Here is a 26,429-nt window from a genome sequence, read left to right as displayed (position 1 = left end):
TCAATTCATCAAGCAGTCACATGGATTGGATGTACAAGTATTTTTGTGGAATGCTGACTCAAGGTTACTTCAGTATACAAACAGGGGTGATATTGAGGGATAACATGGTTGGTCTATTTTTAGTTGTGTTTTTTGTTTGTTTTTTGTTTTTTGGTTTTTTGTTTTTCGAGACACGGTTTCTCTGTGTAGCTTTGTGCCTTTCCTGGATCTCGTTCGGTAGACTAGGCTGGCCTCGAACTCACAAAGATCCACCTGCCTCTGCCTCCTGAGTGCTGGGATTAAAGGCGTGCACCACCACTGCCTGGCTAGTTGTTTATTTTCAATCTCTATACTGAACTACAAACAAACTGTACTAGTTCACATTCCCAACAATAATGCCTAAGGGTTCCCCTGATCTTTGTCAGCATTTTAAAAAAATAATGCTCTTTTTAAGTGGGGTCAGAGTGAGCCCCAGTGTAGTTTTAATTTTTCATGTCCTTAATGCATAGAGACATTAAATTTTTTAAATAAATTTATTGGGAATTTGCATTTATTCCTTGAAATCTATCTGCTCAGTTCAATTTCCTTTTCAGTGACTGGATATTTTTTGGTGTTTAATTTATTGGACTTTTACAATATTCTGAATATTAGTAGCCTATCAGATGTATCCTTGGGGAAGACTATCTCCCACTAAGTCAGCTGCCTCTTCCCTCTGCTAGTTATCTGCCTTGCTGTTAAGTCTCTTGTAGTAGAGACTTCTAGATTTGGATAATTTTCTTCTATAATTTTATTGAGTAGACTTTCTCTGCCTTTCGTGCCGGGCTCAGCTCCTTCTGTCTCATGGAGTCTTAGGCTTGGTTTCTTGATTTCTGAAATGTTATGGTCATTTTTGTTTGCTTGTCTTCATTTGCATCTGAAGTCATATTTTCCTTACTCTGTCTTCTATCTCTGATATTCCATATTAAGCTTAATCTAGCCTGGTGTTGGAGATCAGCTTGTAGCTTCTGAGGATGAGGCTGGTTTCTAACCATGGCCTTCAGTGTCTGAACCAAAGCTTCCACTTGAAGTTTTCAGTTGCTGATACCTTGTTTGTCTCTTCTTTGTGGTTAACTCCTTTGCTTGTCTCACCCAGGCTCCAGATTCCATGATTTGAGATTGTTCACTGTTATTAGTTGCCCAGGATGCTTCAATATTAAACAACAGATTCACTATCATGATGGTGTCTAGCCAAAACCGTCACATCAGAGAAGTCATGGTCTTACCACATTGTATAAATGGATTCAAGATTTTCAGTAGCTGTGGGCTTACCCCTCAGCAAGATTTTCAGTCCCTTTTCTCTGACAATGAGGCTAAGCTAAGCTTCTGCCTCCTCTTTCCCCCTAGGGATTTGCCTGGTGGCTACAGCAGTTTGTACCTTACTCCTCGACTCCCTTTGGATATCGTATTTTAGTCTGCCCATCTTTCTTAGGTGTCCTGCCACCCTATCACCTGCTGTGTGACTTTCAATGCTCCTCCAATCCTTCTCTCTTGGAAATGGAGTATATTCTTCATTGTCAGGCTCCTCTTATTTACCATGTCACATGTGGGTGACTTCTGATTTTCTGCTTTAGACAGGGAGTCTCAGACTTAGATGTTCATATCCCAGATACACTATCCCTCTTAAAGAATAGATAATACTGACAACTATACATGGCATTTGTTGTTACTCTGGCAAATAAATACGAGTTTATATAAATATAAGTATCTAGCAAACTGCCAAGAAGGCTACATTTCAATTGTAGACATAAACAGAAATCTAAAGAAATTTAGGTTTTATTTGCAGCATGATATCAGAATATTTTGATTTACAACATCAAACTGTATATGTTTTTCACTTATTTATCTCAAGTTAAAAATAAAAGAAGATAAATGGATGGTTTAAAGGGGAATAATAGCATATATATAGGAGTCCAAATGATGAGAGAGAGGAGGGATTCCATGATCAAGGACATTGAGATCATCATGGGAAAATGTACAGAGATGACCAGCCACAGTAGATGAAACCCATGAAGTATGTACCAATAGATGTGGAGTCCCCATAGGACTGGACTAGATCCTCTGGATAGGTGAGATGGTTGTTTAACTTGAACTGTTTAGGGGTACCCCAGGCAGGGGGATCAGGATCCATCCCTGGTGTTTGGGCGGGCTTATTGGAGTCCAGTTCCTAAGTTGTGACACCTTGGGCAGCCTTGGTGCAGGATGGAGGGGTTTGGACCTGCCTCAACTGAATGTACCAGGCTCTGCTGACTCCCCATGGGAGACCTTGACTTATAGGGGATAGGAATGGGAGGTGGGTTGGGGGGCTATGGGGTGTGAGGGAAGGGAGAGGTATCTGTGGTTGATATGTAAGATGAATAGAAAATTTCTTAAAAATAATAATAATAATGGAAAATAAAACTCAATAATACAGAAGTTTTACACAGCTGAGCTACAGGAGGCTTACAGAGAAGAAAGCATGTAGGACTAAATTTATATGTTTTAGGTTGTTTATAATCAAAAGTTATTTATATATTTTTTCTTTTCTTTTTCTTTTTTTTTTTTAAATTTTTGAGGCAGGGTTCCGCTGTGTAGCTTTAGAGCCTATCCTGGAACTCTATCTGTAAATCAGGCTGGCCTCAAACTCAGAGAGATCTGCCTGCCTCTGCCTGCCTAGTTCTGGGATTAAAGGTGTGCACCACAACCACCCAGTAATTTTTTCCTATTCTTTACATTCAAAGCAAATTGACATTGTTAGAAAATGATCTATTTATAGCAAATTTTTCTAAACAAAACCCCAAGTTTAAAGTATTTATGTTCTATTATAATAAATGTTTAACATTTTCTTTTTGTTAAAAATTTCAGATCTTTAATAGAGTTAAGGATCATTTAAATTTTCATTTAGGCTGAAATCATTTTAATGCCTATTTTTATAGCTCTGATTAAATGGAGCTATTATGTAAGTGGGTTGTACTTGAGTAACAGGCCAAGAAAAACTTATTAATGGTCATTGATGTTGCTCTAAAAGAACTTGTAAGAAATGTAAAAATTTCAAACATACTAAATTTAGCTCTAAAATAAATAAATAAATAGATAGATAAATAAAAAGCGTTTGCATAATTATGGTGCTAACTTTTTACCAAATTCTTTGTATATTTATTATAATCTTTGATTCAAAGAATGCAAAACTTAAAATGCTCTGTGAGCTGGTGTCATCCATGCTAAAATTGTCAATAATCACTTTCCAAGGGGGTATATTCTATTTTATTCACCTCCACTATCTGCATATCCCAATGGAGGATGCTGAGTTGTCCCAACGGAAATGACCACTATTATGGTGTGAGGTTTGTATAACTATGTACTGTGGTCAAATTGTGGCCCTTTATGGCTGCAATCCCTCCTGAAAGATGGTCTAATACATCATAAGTCTTTCTCCTGGGGACAATTTTGTCTTCTGGGTGCCCCTGAAATCTCAGCCTTTCCTCCTGCAAATGCAAGATTCCTGGGAGAATTCTAACTTCTTGGGGTCCATTGTTTGACTAGTTCTTATAGCCCGGGAGTGACAAAAGCATCTCTGTAGAAATCCTAGGTCCTTTGGGGACTGTAACAATGGCTTATTGTTTCTTGTGTTGTGTGATCAAGTAGATACTTCATCATAACAAAAAGCTTTGAATATTAAGCACTCACAAACTTTAGGCTGGAGGTTAGCTCTGGGAAGGACTGACTCTTGCCTGCACCCACAAATAGAACATAAATAACAACAGGTGGTTGAACCTGAGTCACCTTAAGCTGGCATGCTCAGGGGTGCATGCACAGTGAACTTTTTTATTTTATGGGTAATTAGAATCCTATACATATTTTGATCCTTCTATATCTTAGATGTAAACCCGAGGAAAAGCAGGCCCCTTTCCTAGAAATGCCCATCTTGAGGAGGGAGGGCAAGTGTTATGAAGGAAAGGAGAAATAGAAGTCCCTGGCTGCCAGGCCCCCAGTGCTGCTGCAGGGCTCAGCCTGCTCTTATTTTGAAGAGAATGCTTGCTTCCTTGTTCTCTAAAATGAGACTCTTGGCTACTCTCCCTATTGTGCATTCTTCACTCTGGAATGCAGAAGAAGCAAGGCTGCAGCTGGAGTTGAGAGCAGGGGAAGCTGGACACCTCCTGCAGGACATCTGCTGCTTAGTACAGGTCCACTTTCTTTAGCTAAAGGGCATGTGATGCGTTCTCCTCCTCCCTAGCCCGCCTGTGTCAAGGACTCTGCTTCTGTTTGCCACCTGCGTTTTCTCACTTCTTTCATGACTCCTAAGGTACTGAAAATTTCCCTCTTGTTACTTTTTCTGCGGCAAGAACCCTTTAGCTTAAATGGCTCTTCTCTCTCCACCTTCTTTTCTCTGTCACTGGCTTGTACCCCTGGTTTAATTGCCACTGCCACCCAGCCTGCTGCTTTCATTCTTTTCTTTAACCTGAAGATCTAAGGGCAGCTGTCTCTGGCTTGTTGGTTGTGTGACCCTTAGTGTAAACTTGGAATGGCCAAGGACCTTGTCCTCCTCCTTCTCCTACAGTTTTTGCTCAGATGAAATCCATTTGTGCTTCCTCTCACATGTCCCGGAAAGACACTGGAGTCTCCTGAGCAGGTTATTCTGATGTTGCATTTGCCTATCTGGAGAAGTTTCGAGACTTTACAGATGCATCTAGAGGATCTTTGATCTGAGGGCTGCAGTATGGGATGTCTTTTTAACCAAGCAGCCTTCTTTATTATGAAACCCTGGTATAACCTGGGAAAACATGACAACTGTTAATAGAGGGTGACCCTTACCTGTCCTCATACCTTGTAGGGGGACCCTTGCCCCTGTTGCTTAGATTCTTTGGGCTGCCTTTTAAAAATATTTTGTTTAAATTATTGTTATTATATTATTATTATTATTATTGTGTTATATGTGCATTTGCATGTGTATAATATTTGTGGGCACATATGTCATCGCATGCACAGAGAGGTCAAAAGATAGTTTTGCAGATGGGTTTTCTGCTTCCACCTTTATGTAAGTTCTGGGGATCAACTGCAGGTCTTCAGACTTGCATAGAAAGTGCCTTTATCAGCCAAGCTACCTCACAGATCCAAAGAAAATGTTTTCTTTATTTTTTGCAATAGTGGGGATTGAGCCCAGGGCCCTGTGCATATGAGGCATGTACTATGTCACTGAGCCATGCTCTCAGCTTGTGTGTATTTTTCAAAAAGCATATATGAACTCCTTACCCCTAAACAAAGCAGAGACTCACTTTGACTCTGTTATTTGATGACAGGCACCATCTATGTTGTCAGGAAACCAGCAAGCTCAAACACCAGGTTCAGTTGAGAAGGGGGGCCATAATCATCTGGGAGAAACTCCTTGATTACATAGACCTTAGAACAGAATTAGGCTGGTGGATGTCTGGGAGGACAGCCAAAGCATGAAGGGAGAGAGTTGACAATGGTGGACATCTGACAAGGATGACCCAGAGAATGATCACTGTTCAATCACAAGAGGAAAATTCCCTGGTGACCCCTAAAGGGACCCAGGAGGCTAGACCATGCATAGGAAGTGTGTGCATCCAACCATGGTTGGATGACAGCCTGAGTGGAGAGAGACACCTCATCTGAGGTGCTGCTTACCTTTCTGATTCATGTTCTCTCTGTAAATGGGGAATTAGGCCTATCTCTATCTCATCAGATGCCATTCCCCTGGGCTGCATCCTAAAGATCTGAGACAATTTTAACCCAGATGCTCTCAAAAGGAGGCAGCATGTTTTCTTTTGCAATGAAGCCTGGATTTACTATGAGCTGTGGGTGGAAAGACTTAATCTCTGGATGGGAGCCTAAATCCAGATTCTATACTACAGTTATTGACATGCTCTTTAGAGATGAAAAATGCAATGAGATCTTTTATGTTTAAGATTTTTATGTTAATTACATCACTGTCCTCCTGCTTGATCTACTTTGCAGGTGAAAAAGAAAAAAAGCACAATCTTTCCTTTGTCCACATATGTATCCTTAAAGGACAACTCTAGCTTCTGCAAAAGCTTCGAATTCCAAGTATTTATTCATGTGAGATAGTCCGCTTTAGCACTTACAGACTTGATATTGACTCAAAAATTCTGCGGGGAATAAAATGTAGTACAATCTGGTCTTATTACGACAGGGAGATCATTAAACAATTTAAAATTTGAAAATGTCACGTGGTAGCCCCTCAACATCAAGTGTCCCCTCTCTGAAAGCTTCTCCTTATTTATAAGTGAGAGAGGTGATCATCCTGAGAGGAGAAAGGCCTGTTTTCTGCTGCTTCTCAATGCCCATTCCAAATGTCTGGGGAAAGCTTTGCGTGTTAGAAGGAGGATAAGTGTCCACTTGCAGCCTGTGGTCACTCACCAGCAGGTTTGTCCAGTAGGCAACTGGTGGTATCTCTTTCCCCCATTGGTCCTCCATGAAAATGTAACCATTTGCAATCTCTCACAGTCCTGCATTGGAACAGACACATTTGTGTGTCCCAAACTGCAATTGCAAGGTTAGCATACAAACGGTTTTGGCTCCCTGTGTGTTTTCTTTCAGTCCTTTTATTGCTTGATAGTTCACTGTTCAAGGTCCTTAGAAACTCCTATCATGGCCAGGTCTTGCTAGACAGAATGTAACGTTCAGAAACTCTCAGAATCATATGAGACCAAGAAAAAATATGTAATTTTTTAAAAAACATCCAAGCAGAGATCATGTCTTCCTAGGACTTACAACAGTCAATAATCTTAAAATTTAACAACATGTGAACAGGTACCCATAGGTTACCTTAAGTTATGAACATAATTTGGATTCAGTCCCTTTGAATAAGTTGGTATATTTGTTTATGTTACTCTGTTTCTAGTTAAGAAAGGGAATTAAACAGGAAGGGATCAGTGATTAGTAAGGAGAGGATGCAAGTGACAACGTTTTGTGGAGGAGGGATTTACAGATAGCATGTATATGATAGGTTAAAGGTTATTAAAATTTCTAAGGTCAGAATTCAGTGCACTGATATAAAGCCTGGATTTAACTCAGTGTGAAAGTATCTGGTTTGTATCATTCATAAAGGCTCAGTTAGAGGAAAATTTATGTTTAATCAAGATAATTATATTGTCTGCCAAATTTGTTAAAAATCTGTTCTTGTCTAAAATGTGAGTGTCACAGAAAAGTTAGAGCTAAAAAAAAGTCATCTCTCACTGTGTAAGATGGACAAAACTTTCCTTGTGGGTGTTTAAAGCCAAAGTTTGAAGGCTTAGCCTATGAGAATGGGAGATCAAAAAAATAGCCAGTGTTTTGGCCCTTACTTTTAAAGTCAGCCAGAACACAGAGGGAAAAGTAACCCTTCTTGATGTTTTACTTCTCTGGTAAGTCACCTGTCCTCTTAATTGGAGAGGCCTTAGAATTCCAAATACTGAACTCTAAGTGGCACATATTCTACTAGTATAGTCAAAGAAAGGAGAATGTTCTCTGCACTTTCATGGTAAGCCATTTGGCCAGCAAGAATCTGACCCATTCTTTCAGATGGCACACTTGGTAGAAGACAACAAAACAAAACAAAACCCTGGAAGTACCTAAGAGTTAGCCTGATTATTTTTTTTTGGGGGGGGGGTTACTTATTTATTTTTATTTGATTAACTTTTTTTTCATTTATTTTACATACCCACCACAGCCCCCCTCGCCCCCCCCCCCCTGCCCCCTCCCCGCTCTTGTCTATCATCCTCTCCATCTATTCCTTCTTCTTCTCCATTCAGAACAGGGCAGGCCTCCCATGGGTTTGAACAAAGCATCAAGTTGAGGCAGGACTGAGCTCCTCCCCTGACAGCTAAGCACCTATGACAGGTTCTGATCTCACTGCTAGGAGTCTTACAAACAGACCAAGCTACACAACTGTCACACACATGCAGAAGGCCTGGGTTGATCCCGTGCAGGCTCCCTAACTGTTTTAGCCTGATTTTTCTTATAAAGAGGGTATTTTTCTTGACTGCCCATATGGCCTTAAATGCATAAAAACAACAACAGTAGTGATGGGTGATGTCATTCTATATGTTGTTAAAATATGTTGCTTTGATTGGTTGATAAATAAAGCTGTTTGAAGCCCTGCGGTGGTGGCGCACGCCTTTAATCCCAGCACTCGGGAGGCAGAGCCAGGTGGATCTTTATGAGTTTGAGGCCAGCCTGGTCTACAGAACGAGATCCAGGAAAGGCGCAAAGCTACACAGAGAAACCCTGTCTCGAAAAACCAAAAAAAAAAAAAAAAAAAAAAAAAGCTGTTTGGCCTATTGGAAGTCGGTAGAAAATCCAGATGTTGCCAGCCACCGCCATGAGAAGCAAGTTGTAAAAGTGCTGGTAGCCACAAGCCACATGGCAAAGTATAGATTTATAGAAATAGGTTAATTTAAGATATACGAACTAGATAACAAGAAGCCTGCCATGGCCATAGTTTAAAAATAATATTAGTCTGTGTGTGTTTATTTGGGACCAAGTAGCTGCGGGACTGGCAGGTGAGAGAGATTTGTCCTGACCATAGGCCAGGCGGGACACAGGAAAACTTTCAGCTACACAGTAGTGCTATCTGCTCTAACTAAGATTCTTATTCTGATCTAGTGTAGCCAGAGAACCCCTGTGCCCCCAAACACATACAAAGACAGTCATTCAGATAACTGGTTTTAGCCAGTATAAAAAGGACAATATTCAAAAGGCTGTCAAATTCCAAGGAATTAATAACTGGATCCACAGCCCAGGACAAAACTTAATTTTTCAGAAAGACTCAGAATAAGAAGCAAGAGAAGTACACCAAAGCCATAAACCAATTAACCATTTGTGATTTCTCTTCAAAGGGGCACCAAGCAGATCTGCTTTCAGATAAGCAGATTTATGAACAATGCACCGTAGCTCCTGCTATTGAAATTATTCTTATGGGAGGTGTCTTAATGATACTTTCAGACTTCCCTCTGACCTCACCTGATACATCCTTCCTTGACTCACATAAAAATATTTCCAGATGTTTTTCTAACATTGTTCAAGCAGATGTGGCCCTGATGAGCCTCTTATTCCCTATGATGTTGAACATTTTCAGTCCCTGTTCCTCCTTTAATGGGTAATCAAATTTGTTGGTTCCAGAACTTAACAGATTCCTTTTCAAATAGTTATGAAAAATATTGCTCCATCTCTCCTCGACCAGATCCAGATATATCATAGCTTACATTGAACCAAATGAGACAAGTCTTCCTTAGGATTTTCAAGTAAAAAAAAAAAATTACATGTTTCTTCTACCAACAGTCTCCCACAACATTTTTCTCATGATTTGATTTTTGTCTTGTGTCTTTGATTCTTGTTCACTTAGCACCCTGGTACAACTGACATCTACAAGACTCCACACCCCAAAACTTTGACTGATGGTGACCAAGTGATGCTAACCTTTGACCACTATGATCACTTTCTTCTTTTAGAGTCCCTGAACTTACTTCCTTGGAGGAATCTGTGACCCCTCATCTGGATGTTCCTTATGACAATGCCCTCACCCAGCAAGAAATAGCCAGATAAGCTACTTCCCCTATTCCCTGGAAGATTTCAAGAAGCTAATGTTGAGCAGGAGGTTAGCTGACCAATGGTCTCTCCAAATCAGGAAATAGAGAGCAATAGGTGATCCCTAAGCCTTAGGTACAGGAGCTATGTTCTAGATGTATCATTTGGGACTGGGCTTCTCAAATGTGCATTTTGATTAGTTGTGATTTTTCTTTAATGGTCTATATCTGTCTCAAATAGAAGTTTCCTTGATGAGGAATGAAGATTATCTTTGTATTTATATGAACCAATATTTAGAATGTAGGATTATAATGGCTTAATAAAGGGGTGGTTATAGGTTCTCCTCCAAAACCCATGACTTCACTAGTCCTGGGTAGTTGGCTAGGTTTCCAATACCAGGACTGATTTCCCCACTGGGTCTTAAGTCCAATTAGTCAATTGTTTGTTACCACCGAAGTATATGTGCCACTACTGCACACATAAAATTATTGTACCACACAGTAGTGGTCATTTTAATTGGGACAACTCAGAGCTCTTGGTAGGTTGCATAGATGGTGTAGGTGGATAGGATGTAACAATATTTGGTAGTGTTCATTCTCACTGGTCCAGTGCAAGAATTCCCTCCAAATAAGACATAAGGAGCAATAAGAGGGAGTGGTTGATTCTACCTGAATAAACTCAAACCGGCCTCATGAATTTTTTCACGTGGGAATGTGTACCCAGTGCTGTTACCCTCTTTCTTAGTGAGCTTTTCAACTTTGGGGTTATTTAAAATCTATTCCTCACTTCTTAGACTGCACTTTGGGTAAAATCTAAGAGATGCTGGCTCTTTCCCTAAAAGTGCCCACCCTAATGGAAATATAGGTGAAGAGGTTACAGAGAGGAGAATGTGCCTATTAGAATCAAAGCCACTGTTGCCCAGCTTGGTCTCCTCTGATTTTGCAGTCTGTTCTTGTTTCCTTGTTTGCTGAAACCCAGTGCTAACCTGCTTGCTCAATTGCTGTGCTGTGTCTGATGTTTTCTCTTCTAGGAGCAAAGAACTAAGAGTGCTACTGAACTTGAGACTCGGGGAGACTTGAGGCATGCCATAATCACAAGGGAATACATTTCTATGTAGAAAATAACAAGTAATTGTTCTTTTACCCTCTTGCAATAGCTTCCAGTAATTTATACAGTATAAAGAGAAATTTTACTAAAACAAATTATGATTATATGATGATTCACTACAGGATTATCTTTTATATATCTGTATGGTACCAAATGGCATGTGAAGTAATGCTTTAAACTTCTTATCTCCCCTTTCTATTGGTTAACTGTTAAACAGGAAATGTCACTGGTTAATAATTAGACAGGCAGAAGTATTGTTTAATCATTAATCAGAGAGTAATGCTGGTTAGCCGTTGTGTAGGGGTGGGGTGGGGTGGTGGGGGGTTGGTTATCCATTAGCCAGGAAGTTGATGTATGGCCTCTATATATTAATGGTTCCAAAAAGGCTGCAAGAGAATCAGAACCATAGTCAAAAGAGTGGTAAGCAATGAGTTCCAAGCAGCAATGCGTGAAACTAAATGATGGCCACCTCATTCCAGCCCTGGGCTTTGGCACATATAAACCTGAAGAGGTAAGAACAGTGGTGCTGTGGTGGAGGGCTCAAGAGAAAATAGGCTAAGGGACAGTGGAGGAGATAAAGCTCTCAAGTCATCCACTTCCCATGTGACTCTGGGAGACTCACTTGGTTCTGTTTTTCTAGATTAGCTTTATTCTATGTACAAGAAAGAAGATAGTTTGACTTTGCTATGCATCAAGATCTGATTATATAATTGTATGTCAATTGCTTCAGTGTTTATTGGCTTGGAAGAAGAGATCAAAGTCACCAGTCTGGAACACTGTCAGCTCCTTGATTTGATGCCAAAAGAAGGGAGGGAGGGTTCCTCTTTTTAGCTTTATATTCCAAAGTCTTTCCCTCATACTAAAAAAAAAATTCAAGAATAAAGGAAATCAGCATATGGGATGTTTGTGTAGATGAAAAACATAACAAATGTCAAAGGACTACTGCAGTTCTGTTTGGGGGGAGTGGTCAGTATTTTACAATAAATGCTGCACCTGAATTAATTAAAACATCCAATATACCACTTTCAACTATGGGGACTGAGTGGACACTACAACAGTATGATGGTGAAAATGGTGTGAAATGCTGATCTTTGCTAATGGACATTCAGTTTATGGCATAGTGATCCAGAAGGTTCTCTGAAATAAAATGACCAAAGAGGAAAGTTTACACACTTGGAAGGAATTTCATATTTTAAAATCTTCTTTAGATCATGCAATTTTAAGATAAATAAATTCTTTTTTAAACTTTGAATGCAAGTATTTCTCAACTGTAAGATTTACAAAGGTATTTATGAAGTGCCAATGGCTATTATACTGCTTGAGATACAACTTATCTTCTCAGAAATATCCAAGGAGCAAGAGTGAAGAAACATGATGGGACTTAATTACTTTGTAGGGTAAAGTGGTAAAAAAGAAAGGGAAGGCAATGGGTCTGGAGAGATGGCTCAGTGGTTTAAGAGCACTTGCTGCTCCTGAAGGGACCAGGATTTTGTTCCCAGCAGCCACATGACAGTTCACAACCATCAATGACTCCAGTGCTAATGATCTGACCCCGTCTTCTGTCCTCCACAGGCACTGCATGCATGTGATACACAGACATACATACAGGCAAATCATTCTCACATAAAATTAATCTAAGAAACAGTTTAGAAAAAGAAAGAGAAGACAAGTGCCAAGATCACTACAGAAAAACAAGTTTAAAAAGAGAAGACAAGTGTCAAGGTCACTACAGAAGCCTCAGCCTGAACAGCCCTGTAGCCATTATATATAACCTGGGCAGGCCTCAGAGATCATTGCTAAGAGGCACCATTTCACTTCATCGTGAAAAGAATTTCTTTTTTCTTTTTCTTCTTCTTTTTTATTTTATTTTTTAAAATGGTTCTGATATCGGGTCTTATTGTGTAGTCCTGGGCCTGGAATTTGCTATGCAGATAAGGCAGACCTTCAACTCAGAGATCCTCCTGCCTGTGCTTCAGGAGTGCTGGGATTAAAAGTGTGGTCACTGTGTCTGGCTCTGATGTTTTTAAAATATATGCAAAAGGAGTTTGATGTGATCCTCTCGCCTTTAATATAGGACTCTCCACAGCATTATCCAAGTCTGGCAGAGGAGGCAATGATCTTCAATTTAAGTCTGGTTATATTTTCACTAGACAAAGTAACTTTTGTTTTTAAGGACTGGTAACCTGCTAGGTGATGGTGGTGTACACCTTTAGTCCCCAGCATTAGGGAGGCAGAGCCAGGAGGATCTCTGTGAGTTCAAGGTGAGCCTGTTCTACAGAGTGAGATCCAGGAAAGGCACCAAAACTAGTCAGAGAAACCCTGTCTCAAAAAACCAGAAAAAAGGACTGATACCTTAACATGAATAATCCCTTACAAATAAATAGCTTTTTATACAGGTGAGATTTCGTCACAGTTTGATGCAGAAAAGAACACAGTATTTTCTAGGACTCTTCAATGGGAGAAGACTCATAACGTTGCACTGAATTTGAATTTGTTCTTTGTTTTTTTTCCAAGCACCTTTCTCCTGTGACCCCACTATATAAATTATAACAGGACTATTCTTATATACTCAGCTCTGTAAGCCCTATTAGGATAATCACTGAATTTGAGGTCTGTTTGAGGTCCTCTGATGCAAATGATTGACCATTATTGCATGGGTATGAAGAAGTTATGGGATGTGAAATTCTCATTACTGTCCTGGAAGGACTCAGTGAAAGTAAATTGAGACCTATTACCCCAAATGCTCAACTAACCTACGATATGGGGGAAAGGCGATTCTCCTGAAATCACCTCTATATCTGTGATTTCCATAGTTACTACTCATGGATACTGTTAAGGTTTATAGGAGGTGAAATTTCAGTGGCCAGGAAACCAGTCTCTTGTGATGTAGTAAAGTGGTATGAGAATGACATAAGAATATAAGATTCCTCCTTCTCTAGAGAACTGTCCACTAGATCCACCTGGACTACCTCTCTTATGTGTCTTTAAATACTGTTTTGGTTCCTCCTTAGGTTCCTGAAAATAAGCCCCTGGAGTCTATAAATTTAGCTATAGAGGCTGGGTTCTGCCATATTGATACTGCTTATGTGTATCAAACAGAAAAGGATGTAGGGCAGGCTATTCGAAGCAAGATTGCAGCTGGCATTTTGAAGAGAGAAGACATATTCGTCGTTACAAAGGTATTGTGTGTATAAGGTTCAGGTGAACATATTAATTGAAATATGATACAAGCAAGCAAATACTTATTTTATTGGATCATTCATTAATTGATAAAATATACATACTGGTACAACTTTTATTTACATATAATTCATAGATGAGTTCCAGCATTAAAAGCAGAAAAAGATTATGACATCTACCAATGTATCACTCTAAAGGCCCTTATTTTTCTGATCTTCAATTTGAAGCCATGTATTTTTTTACATGGGCTGTGAATTCAAGTAAAACTATGAAATTTTGGCTTTCTGAATCTCCTTGATAGCTTTGTAAAATCTGTTATATTCCAAATACTAATTTTTACCTTTAAATATTGAAGAACAGTAAAAGAGAACTTTCATATGAAAGGTTAGTACATTTACTAGTGTCCATCACACATCAAAATGTCATCTGTTGCTTCTGTTTAATGATGCAAATAAAGGCATGCTAATTTTTCTCTAATACTAAGAGAATACTAAGGGTCAAATAATTTGATTAATAACTGCTTTCGATCTCCATGAGACATAATTCAGAGACTAAATACTATTAGTAGTAGATAGAAGCTTTTTCTTTTGAGAAATTTTCTTTTCTTTTTGAAGGATTGAAAACAAACATGTAATCATGTTCATATGTGTAAGTCAAATTAGTGGAAGCCATAGAACAAAGGGAATTTTATGTCCTATGATTATGTTTCTATGTAGCAAAAATGTATTAGTATTAGATAAAATAAAACCTCCATATTTGGTAATTTACTAATCCAGGATTACTTCCTTTCTTTCACGTAAATAGCTTTGGTGCACTTTCCTTAGACCAGAGCTGGTTCTATCTAACTTGGAAAAATCATTGAAAAACCTTCAACTGCATTATGTTGACCTCTATATCATTCATTACCCAGTGCCAATGAAGGTAAGCAATTTGAATGATCAGACTTAATCAACTTGACAAGGACATGGTTGTTATTTTTCTGGATGGTCAAGATAAAATTCTATTATATTTTTCTGTAAACTCAATTTCTGCATTATGTAGTCTACTCAAAGTAGGGTATACAAATGGCCATAAAACAGGAAGCCAAAGCAATTGCTAGAATATGGATTCAAAAATAATCTTCGAAAATGTCACCATTTATGCATTCCTTATATTACATTAGTGGGTATTTGAGTTATATTCCAGCATTTTATTTTCTTGTGGCATTGAGACAGTTCAAGCTTTCTGGCTGTTACCTCCTTATAGCATTGTTGAGTTTTCCACCACCAAAATTAGCTTTGCATGTACTCTTGAATGGCCATCTTTAGGGAACATAGTTTCCTTTCGACCAAATATATTCAGCTAAAAAAAAAAAAAGAATCACTGATTGTTTGGCCTCGGTCAGGAGTGAAATCCATTACTACTGAAGGTCAAATTTGTATGTCTACTGAATTTCTCAGTGAAAGAGAAATATCTGACCAGAAGTATGAATAAGAAGTGACAAAATAATGGACATCAGCTAGGAGACTATAGGTAGATATGTGAGAATACCATTTAATTATATATATATATATATATATATGTAAAACTGCACATATGTAGTTTATATGAAACTAGTTCAAGCATCTAAGAATCCTCCTTATAATTCCACATACAAATCACCTTGTAAAAGTAAGTACATAGAATGATGCGCCACTAAAACACATTCAGTGTCCCATTTCTAGCTATTCCTGAGATACTTGTGTTTAGTCAGATCATTGTGAAGACTGTTTCTATTCCAGCCAGGGGAGGATCTGTTTCCAGAAGATGAACATGGGAAAACATTATTGGACACTGTGGATATCTGTGCCACATGGGAGGTGAGCAGTTGAAAGAGAGACAACAGAGGAGCTGAGAGAGGGAAATCAGGTCCTGCTTGAGAAAATGGAGTATATGCCTCTGTGTGTAGAAATTCATTATGTTTATACAGGTATGTTACTGGAGTGAAGGGGAGCCATTCATCACTATAGTGTAGTAAAGAGAAACAAAGGCGTACTCAGGATGACAGAAAAGACTGTATTTGCCAGCATATGTAGTGTGAAAATCTCTGCTTCTTAGTAAGGACACAGGAATCCCTTCATGGCTGTCCCTTTCTCCCTCTATCATCTTCACTCCTTAGGTTCCTTCATATTCAGTTTCAGTGATCATCTGGGCAGTGTCTCCCTAGAGCCTCCTTTTCAGTGTTAGTGTGATAGTGATCAAACTCAGGGTCTTTCACACACTGGCAGGTGCTCTGCCACTGAGCTGTATGTCCAGAGCTAGATGGTGTACTCTTAACTGTTTCACCCTGCATTTATTTCAATGTAAATATGACTCTTCACAATTCTTTCATTTCTAGGCTATGGAGAAGTGTAAGGATGCAGGATTGGTCAAATCCATTGGGGTGTCCAACTTTAATAGCAGGCAGCTGGAGAAAATCCTGAATAAGCCTGGGCTTAAGTACAAACCTGTCTGTAACCAGGTGAGAAACTTCACATTTCTCCTCATCTTACACACATTTCCTTATTTCTGTTCTGATGTCTGCAGTCCATTTGCCCCTTCCTCAAATCATCTTATTTTCATGGAAAGGAAAAGAAGATTCTAAGAGCAGTGTCACTGTAGCAAAGGATACTTTAAAATTCTAAAATTCAATTTTGGACTATTAAATTTAGGGAAAATAAGGTCATACCTCAGTGTCCAACTGGTACAGACTGTGGAGATTTAAAGTTCAGGAAGCAGATGTCATTAGTAGTATTTTAGGATCCAAGTAGACTTATCTGTGAGCTGGGAAAAATTTAGTGAATGAGACAAATGAAGGTGCTGGAAAATAGACTGATTTATAGTGAGAAGTCCAGAAAAACATGAAATGAGCAGGAAAAGGAAAGAACAAAAAGGAGAGAGATGAATGGGCATGGCAGTTTTGGAGGTAAGGGAGTTACTCCTTCTTAGTATATCTGGTCTTGGGATTTTGAAACAGAGAAATTTCTGACTTGAAATTTTAGACTTGAAATTCTAAAAACCATGTACATTTGACTGATTGCCTGTTTATGGTGATATTAATGTTGGATAAAATCCACAATCAGGGACTATATGCAGAACATACAGCTAATTCTGTGATGAAAACCCCCCTGGTGAACTTTTCTTTCTTCCTCCTCTCCTAAAAGTAACTTAAATGCATATATTCTGTTAGTGGTCCTTTGTTCTTTATTATAAGTTAACACATTCTCATCATGTAGCAAATATTGTTGTCTGGAAACTGTAGTGAACCAGCTACTATGATAGCAAAGAAGAGATTGTCAGGCAGTTAAAGTATTTGACTATAGACCAGAATAAAAAAAAGACTCTTATTGGGTGCCCTGGAATAGGGCAGTGTGCTGGATGTAACAGAAGCATTGCCTGGCACAGGTCCCACCACTATTCCCCTGCACTCTCTGTTGGAGTCTGTCATGGCCTGGTAGCTTTTTCCAAAAGCTTGGCACATAGGGACCCTCTCCCTCCCCAGTGAAACTTTCTACCTGCCCTTATCTGGATAATGTCTCTGTGTCCAGAGTGCTGACCTTATCTAAAAGCTGTCTCTGAGCCAGATGCCTGATTCATCTTTAGCTTGACCCCTGGCACAGATTCCTGCTAAAAGACTTGGGCTAGGAGCTCTGCTGTAGGACCCGACTGCCACATATGAAGCCTCGAGATAGGATTGCACCACTTAGCGCAAATTAGGGTTTGTCCCCAGACTTCCCAATCATATATATTCCTTATAGTCTGGGATAAAGTTGAGCTGATTTACTGAGGTCTGTCTCCCAAGAGGCTGTCTCCTTCATACCCACAGTCGACCTAAAGCTGTTCCCAGCTTCTACTCCCTCCATCCTCATGGACCAATGCAGCCAACGATCTGGAAAAAGAAGCAAAACTGCACCTCTCTATCCCTTCCTCTTTCTTCTTTGTTGCCCAAGAAGTTTGTCTCTACTTTGAAGTCATCTGAACATGTAGGATTTCATGTATCTACAAATGAGAGAAAAAGTGAGGTGCTTGTCTTTCAGCAACTAACTTAATTTACTTATTGTGATTATCTCCAATGCATTAATTTATCTGCAAACAGCTTAGTATTATACATTTTTATAGCTAAAAACTTCCATTGTGCTTAGAAATCACATTGCTCCATTCTTTCCTCTGCTGTTGGTTGCTGGGTTGGTTCCCTAACTTAGCTATCATGAACTGGTCTGATGTTAGCAGCATTCTCCCCACAGAAAATACAATTTGGGGTCATTGTCTTTACACAATAACACAAAATTGTGACTTTCCAGTATAAATATTCAATATTTATGGAGACTTGGTATTAATTTTCTCAAAATTTTCATCAAACATCTTGAATAATTGATAGGCTGATACATACTATTTCTGATTCCTAACCTATATCTCAAAACAGTGAGGTTGTCACCTGGACAAATATACCCATATAGGGTATATTTCCACATATATGGAATTTTTTCTTTAATTTTCAAAATTACATTTGTGTGTGTGTGTGTATGAATGTATGCTTCTCTCTCTTTCTCTCTCTCTCTCTCTCTCCCCCCCCCCGTGTGTGTGTGTGTGTGTGTGTGTGTGTGTGTGTGTGTGTGTCTTCTGATGCATATGTGAAGGAGGACAGGAGATTACTTTTGAGTTTCATGGAGCAAACTCAGGTCTGGCTGGGCAATAAGTATCTTAACTCACTGAGCCATCTCACTGATCCCACTTCTGCAACATTCTTATGAAGTTGCTCAAAGTAGTTTCTTTGAGTGTTTGCCTTCAGAGAGCTCAGAAAATATGTCTCAATAATGAAGATGTTATCAGACACTGTCAGACTTATATTTAGAGAAATTAACAACAATTCTCTTACTGAATCTGAACCTGTCTGAATCAATTTCCCATTGATTTCTGGAAACATCTTCAAGCTAGTACTATGTTTTCACTTTGTAATGCAAAATGGAATTTAAATATCAAAGTCTGGTTCATAGAATTAGTTTATCACCACAAAATTATTTTGTGTATCATATTAGTAATATAGATGTGAAATTATGTTTTAAAGACACAGATTAAATTATATTGATAGTCTAAATATGTTATGTTTTCTTTTTTTTCTTCTTCCTTTTTTTGGTTTTTGAGACAGGATTTTTCTGTGTAGTTTTGGTGCCTGACCTGGATCTCGCTCTGTAGACCAGACTGGCCTCAAACTCATAGAGATCCACCTGGTTCTGCCTCCCAAGTCCTGGGATTAAAGGCATGTGCCACTACTGCCCAGCTTGTTACATTTTCTTATTGAGGTACTTACCTTTAGTGATCCTCTTTTACACAAACATCAGCATTTCACATTATCAGATATCTTTCTGTCTGTCCATGTATAGGTAGAATGCCATCTTTACCTGAACCAGAGCAAGCTGTTGAACTACTGCAGGTCAAAGGACATTGTTCTAGTTGCCTACAGTGCTCTTGGATCTCAGCGGCCTAAACGATGGTAAGGACAGTAGGGCGTTTACTTCAAATACCAGTATTGGTAAAATCTTTTCAATTCTATAAACTCACTTTTTAGAAACTCATTTTGAACTTTCTCAGGGATAGAGGAGAATATGCATGTTTGACATTTTGGTGATGGAAATGTTGCTGGCCCAAGGACTCTTTTGAAGATTCCTAGTTTTGAAGCCTCCGAACAATTCTCAGCTTTTGAAACTAAAGATATCTGCCTTTATTTCCAGGGTGGACCCAAACTCCCCAGTTCTCTTGAATGATCCAGTTCTTTGTGACATGGCAAAAAAACACAAGCGAAGTCCGGCCCAGATTGCTCTTCGTTACCATCTTCAACGTGGAATTGTGGTCCTTGCCCAGAGTTACAAAGAGAATGAGATAAAAGAGAACTTACAGGTGACCAGGGAGGGTGTAGGTGTCAGGACTCTTACACATCATCTCTCTTCTGTTTTCTTCTTTGAAATCTCTCAGGAATTTTTGGATAAGTCAATCTCCCTAGCATTTCCTACCCATGTGATATTTCAGTTGCTTTCAGAAATGTTTTGTTCTACTCTACAATACAATCAACAACTTAGCTTGATAAAATTAGATTTAGAGAGAGCACAGAAATTTAGGATTCAGAGTTAAGTCACCCATTGAACACCTTTACAATGGATCTTTTCATTGTCAGATGACTTGAGAGTTTAAGTTTGGGTAAATATTTTCATATGATAATTTTTGTGGCTTTATTTTGCATTTGACTTGCACATTCACATTCACATATTTTATTTTATTTTTGCTTATTCATTTTTGTTTATGTGTATAGATGTTTTGGCTGCATGCATGTTTGTGCACCATGTACATGCCTGGTGCCTGCACAGATCAGAAAAGGGTATCATATGCCCTGGAACTGGATTTGTGGATGATTGTGAGCTGCCACATGGGTCCTGGGGTTCTAAACATGCTCTGAAAGAGCAGCTAGTGTCTAAACCACTGAGCCATCACAAGCATCATGCTCACATATTTTAATATGGATGTGCTTATTTCTTTCAAGTTGCTTGACAGGCTAAATGCATATTCTTTTCTTGAGACTCATCTATGTTGATGATCTTCTCTTTTCAACTACAAGAACTTTGTTATACCATTACCTACAACAGTTGAAAAATGAACCAGCTCCAATCTAGTGCTTTAATATAAAGATTATTTGTTTAGTTCATTGTTATATGATTTTATGATTTTCTAGAGTTCTCCCAGAACACTGAGGTATACAGTGTTCACAGAACTGTTGTGTATTTGCAAGTGATCAGGTCCATCTGCCTTAGGATACAGTTGGTCTCTTGCCTGATGTTCTTTAGTTTCAGCTGGTTTTCATTCACTAGCCAATTTGCATAGGCTTTAGTTCCTCACATATTCTTCTTTCAATTCATTGAGTAGATACTTGCAAGTTCTTTAAGTTGAGGCAAATAATTATCAGTTATTTATTCTGCTCAGTTAAGAGCCAGGAGATGGCTCAGTGATTAAAGCTCTTGCCAAGCAAACACAGGTCTCAGAACTCACATAGAATTCCAGGTGGATGTGGGGCCCCCTCTAATTCCAACTTTGCAGGCAGAGATAAAGGATCCCCAGAATAAGCTGACTAGTGAAATGGCCATATTGGTGAGCTCTGGGTCTGATGGAAAGATTCTGCCTCAATAAATAAGGTACCAGAGCTATGAGGATGAAGCCTGGCATCAAACCAGGCTTCCACGTACCACACACACATGTGAGCATCTACATGAAAAACACATACAGGCCATACATACACACATGGAAACAGAAAAAGGATAGAAGCAGCTAAAATTAAAGGAGTGAGAATATGGACCTGCCTGTTGGTAGAAGTAGGTGCATATTTGCATGGAGTGTGGAGACTGGGAAATATGAGTTGTAATTAATTTTCAGCATTTATATCTTCTCCATAGAAATTACCTTGCAAATTTAGATACATTTACTCTATCCCAAATTCTTCTGTGTTTTCAATATCCCTCCCCCTTTCCTACTCTCTCTGTTTATTTTCATGAGCAAAACTTTCTCTTTATTGCGTTTCTTTATTCCTTTTCTTTGTGGTTAAATGTTATTTCCCTTTCCTCACTGGGAATAGAACATCACATGCCATATATATACATATATTTTAAAAAATGTTACAGTATTTCTTTCCAAACTCTAATTGATGTGCAGTTTCTGAAATTATGTAAGACAAAAATTCAAAGAACACTTAAATAATGTTCTAAATGACTATGCTGTATTGCTAGCAAGAATAATCATATTCATAGATTCTCTTTGTCTTATTTATGCTCACCCCTTTTCAAAATAAGACAAATTACCTTGCCTTAAATGGCTGCTTAAATAAGACCTGGATAGGACAACACCAATAGACACCCATACTTGTAAGGCAGAAATCTCATAAGGGAGCATATTTAGGTAAAGAACTACAGACAATCAAAGAATTTTAAGAGTCTATGACCTGAAGAATTGGTCTTACTTAGTATTGGGCTTCTTGTTTATCCAATACCAACTGGTCAGCCATGAAATCATAAACATACAAGTAACACTAAACAGATTCATCAGGCTGTATTTGTGTGTGTGTGTGTGTGTGTGTGTGTGTGTGTGTGTGTGTGTAGAATAATTTAACAAAAGAGACCACAAATTTGGGAGAGAGTAGCAAGGAGACATGTGAAAGTTTGAGAGAAGAAAGCAAAGTGGGGGATAATATAATTATATTTTAATAAAAAAATAAAAATATGATTTTCTGGGCAGATAATACTTATATATGTAAGAATTTCATATATAACTTACTTACTTTGCTTACTTTGCTTATCTTTCAGTACTTAAATATTTAAATATTAAACATGCCCATAAATTGGAAAAGAACTGAAGTTTTTGAAATATTAAGAATTTTAATATGTAACTATAATGGGAATTTACAATTTTAGGTGGACTTTTAGTGTATTAATAACTTGCTTATTTTTTATTAATGCATTTGTACATATTATTAGGTTTATTGATAGAGAAGTGGTGCTACTTATCATCTTTTAATAATATTTTCTTTGCTCTTTTGTTAGTTTTTAAAAATAAAGATTTGGTCGGTGCTTTTTACTAGATGGATCAGTCGCTAAATTTTGACACTTTAAACTTTTTCTCCTCCCTCCTCCCTCCTTCCTTCCCTTCCTCCCTCCCTCCCTCCCTGCCTGCCTCTCTCCCTGCCTTGCTCCTTCTCTTGCTCCTTCCCTCCCTCTCATTCCCTATCCTTCTCTCCCTCCTTTCCTACCTCTTTTCCCTCCTTCTATTTATTTTTCACCATATTTGGAGAATGGATTTGATGATCTATTTGTGTCACTATTTTAGAAATTAGTAAAAATTGTTTTTATGTAAAGTAACCCAGTGTTAGCTATTGAAATCTTCTTCAAGTCAAATCCTTTATTTATTGGAAATGATGACATTAACACTTGAATAATGCTTGACTTAAATTGTATTGCAAAGAATTGTAACAGGAAACTTAAAGAGTCTTATTAATAAAACTCAAACCCGAGGCCAGTTATTGGGGTGAATGCTGGAAGATCAGAGACACAGAACAAGCCACAGTTTCCTCACCTAGCCAGTCCCTCAGCTGGTTTTGTTTCGTCAGGCTGGAAGCTTCTGAGTCCTCCTCCACATGAATCTCAGCTGAACTGTGTTGCTCCAAAGCTTAACTAACTACATGCTTTTTCTTCTTTAGTTCCTGGTCCTCAGGCCTTATATACCTTTTTCTTTCTGTCCCCACTCTCTGGGATTAAAGGCGTGGTCACCATGTTTAGCTGTTTCTAAAGTGGCCTTGAACTCAGAGATCTGGCTAGCTCTGCCTCCCAAGTGCTGGGATTAAAGGTGTGTATCACTACCACCCAACTTCTGTTATGGCTTACTCTTCCCATTTTCTAGCCACCATTTCTGGCTCTGTTCTAGTGGCTGTCTGTTCTCTGACCCCAGATATGTTTATTTCAGGGAACGCACAATATTTCAGGGAACACAATACCCACCACAAAGAATTGTTCTTATGCATGCAAATATTAAAATTAAATGATTCAGAAATTTACTCTAGATTGTTTGGAAACTATCACTATGGTCTTTGAATAACATCAAGTTTGTATCTGCTGCAGGTCTTTTTGATATATTGTACTACTTCAACATATCTCAAAAGTGATTTCCTGTAACTTTTATCTGACACCCATTGACCGCTTGAGTATCTTGCTTGATGTCTAATAACTTTCAGAAGTTTTTTTGTATATTCAAAAGTTGCCTTTAAAGAATAAAATGTGATTCACTTGGGTTTTAAAAATTTGCAAATGGGCATTGTCCTAAAATGTTTCTAATTGTTCAATAGGTGCTTGAATTTGAGCTGCCATCAGAGGATATGAAAATCCTAGACAGCCTGAACAGAAATTTAAGATATGCACCCGCTCCATTGTAAGTCACTCTTATAAATGTGCCACGATTTATTTTAGCTTCTGTCTTTTCCTTTGCAGTGAATGTTTGTTCAGAAACCAATCACTTCAATCGTTTCTGGAAAGCTGCCATTAAGACAGTTACTTTAACTTCAATTTATCTTGTTTCTGAGTTATGAATATCTCAATGCTGAAATTAAAGTTTATGCAGAAAAAGATTTAGCACCAAGAGAAGACTAGGAAAAAAATCCATCACTGATGAAATTGATAGCCTTTAAACATCTTTATTTCTCTTCTTGCTCAATGATTATATAACTTTATACATATTTCAAATAAAGACAAACTAGGGACACATGATCCCTTTTATCTGTGGAGATTTTAATTCACAATTTAAGTAAGTATAATAATTTTAAAAGAGGTAGACAGTTTGCAAAGACTGGCATGTACATTATCATCACTCATAGAGCAAGTTGAAGGATAAAGATGAGAAATAATGCATGTTACAGAGTGGCAAGCATTTAGTAATTCTTGCCACCTATTAAACATTTTAGTAAGTAATAATTTTGTCATTTTATATTTTGTAATGGTGCTAAACTGTAGAGATCTACAAATTATATATTAAGTTTAATCTTTAGACATAGAAATCTATCTTATTAGAGACATTCTTAATCTGAATGCAGCACATTATGTCACATGTGATGGTCAGTGCATAAATAATGCATAAATTAAATTTCAAGGAAATTAGTACCTATTAGCTGTATTCTCCACATTATTTTGTGATTATTAATGATTAGATTTTTGTTAAATATGATATTAAGTTTCTGATTTTATTGAGAGACTGAAATAAGACATAATCTTTAATCCTGTGCTTTGGCAGACTGACTGTAGAAGCAAAAGGAAGGAATGTGTGTCAATGTCTGTCTCTGTTTTCCTGCTCTAGGCAAGAGAATTTAATTTGAAAAATTCAGTCATACTTTTAAAAAAGCATTCCCTTCATAGTCAAGTTTATGAAAATAAAACAGAAGATTCTGCAACCAGCCAGGGAAATTAAGTGGTCAGTTCTAAAGATAGTACCATAGATATCTGCCTTTACTACCATATAAATGAAACCAAGAATTAATATTTTATATTTTTCTTTTCTATTTTAGTGGTGAGGGCCACCCAGAATACCCCTTTTCTGATGAATTTTAATGAGGAAGCCTTTGTCATGACTTCCATCCCAAGTCCGATGTCCTCTATTTGGATGGTGATGTGGGCGACATCAGAGATGCTGTCAATTGAACATATCTCACTTCTGCTCAATCTGAACTGCTTAACAACTCAATTTGAAGTAGAGTTGTGTCCACCAGTGCACCATAATTCATTACATTTTCATCATGCTTTGAAATAATGCTAATGTTGCCTATAAAAAGATCTTTCTCTAGTACTATAGGTGAAACTGTGGAAGTCTCAGGCTAGGGCGGGAAGCCAGCACTCAGGGAGGAGGGGGAAAGCCTCACTCACAGCCGTTTCCGCTGGTCTGGGGTCTTAACTTGCCTCGAACAGAGACCAGATTAGCTCCTCTTCAGGAATGGAACTGGGTAGGTTTTTCCTGGTTTTATGCGGTGCCCTGCAACTTCAAGTGCCCGCCAGCAGGGGAGGAAGCTGAGGGTGGGAGGCACCCAGGCCTTTGGAATTTGCCCCACTTGAGTGCCAGATATTGGTGAAATTATTAAGGCCACTCCACATAGTTAAAAGGGAGGTTTATTATATGGGGTAACTTACAAGTGAAGGGATAGGTAACAGGGTCTGGGAAAGGTGTAGCTACAGTGCCAGGGATCCCTCACAGCATCTAAATACCAGAGCCCTGGGAATGGTGAGTGAGACATTTCTGAAATAGTGGTGGCTCATGAGGTGACAGGAGGTTTGAATAAGGCACTGATCTCTGGGTATAGAAGTATGTCATTAGGAGTCATTCTGTTGCTGTTCCTTTATTAGAATCATAGTAGATTTTCCTTAGAGCCTATGACCTATTTAATCTCAGGTTCTTGGCCTTATTAACAGTGTCAGGTGTGGGTTGCATCTTGTGGAGCAGGCTTTAAATCCAATAAAGTGGGATTGGCTACTTCCATAACATTTGTGTCACTTTTCCACCAGTACATCTTGCTGACAAACACTGTTATAGGTTGCAGGGCTTGTAGATGAGTTATATTGATGATTACCTTTCCCCTCTGGTAGCATGAGGAGTACTTTTTAGCACCATGAACACAAATCAGTTGGGTTGAAGCTTGTAGTTGAGTACCAGATTTATTTCTCTGTGTTTTATGATATAAATATAAATATGATCTTACTCAAAAAGAGTAAGCCTATGTTTCACAGACTCTAGAGCATTGTCTTAGTTTCATAATAATAAAGTACAATTTCAAGTAAATGTAAACAGCAACAACAAAACACAAAAAAAGTGTGGGGCTATGAAGTTTCACATTCTCGTATGGAAACATCAATGATTTATTTGATATTGGCTAATTGACATTATACACACCCCTGGAAACAGACAAATGTCTACAGCAACAAAATAAAGAGTAAAAAAATAATGAGGGCTGGGCGGTGGTGGTGCACGCCTTTAATCCCAGCATTCGGGAGGCAGAGCTAGGTGGATCACTGTGAGTTCGAGGCCAGCCCGGGCTACTAAGT

General features: G+C 38.4%; 1 protein-coding gene across 3 annotated transcripts; it reads left to right on the top strand.

Annotated features, from left to right (window-relative positions):
* The first annotated feature begins 4,111 nt into the window (after positions 1 to 4,111).
* Positions 4,112 to 25,441, top strand: LOC118583535 (aldo-keto reductase family 1 member C13-like). 3 transcript variants are annotated; one of them, XM_036186921.1, is made up of 11 exons: positions 4,112 to 4,297; positions 10,571 to 10,667; positions 11,033 to 11,158; positions 13,659 to 13,826; positions 14,632 to 14,748; positions 15,588 to 15,665; positions 16,184 to 16,306; positions 19,206 to 19,315; positions 19,554 to 19,719; positions 23,696 to 23,778; positions 24,905 to 25,441. In XM_036186921.1, the coding sequence occupies exons 3-11, from the start codon at positions 11,075 to 11,077 to the stop codon at positions 24,945 to 24,947; spliced, it is 972 nt and encodes a 323-aa protein (XP_036042814.1). In that variant the 5' UTR covers positions 4,112 to 4,297; positions 10,571 to 10,667; positions 11,033 to 11,074; the 3' UTR covers positions 24,948 to 25,441. The 3 variants fall into 3 exon arrangements, with proteins under 3 accessions (XP_036042814.1, XP_036042816.1, XP_036042815.1); XM_036186922.1 differs by having other exon boundaries at positions 4,119 to 4,178; XM_036186923.1 differs by lacking the exons at positions 10,571 to 10,667; positions 11,033 to 11,158.
* The last annotated feature ends 988 nt before the right edge of the window (positions 25,442 to 26,429 follow it).

This window comes from Onychomys torridus, chromosome 5 (assembly GCF_903995425.1).
Source record: "Onychomys torridus chromosome 5, mOncTor1.1, whole genome shotgun sequence".
Classification (NCBI taxonomy): domain Eukaryota; kingdom Metazoa; phylum Chordata; class Mammalia; order Rodentia; family Cricetidae; genus Onychomys; species Onychomys torridus.
Note: the sequence above shows the minus strand (reverse complement) of the source record. Positions and strands in the feature narration are given on the sequence as shown.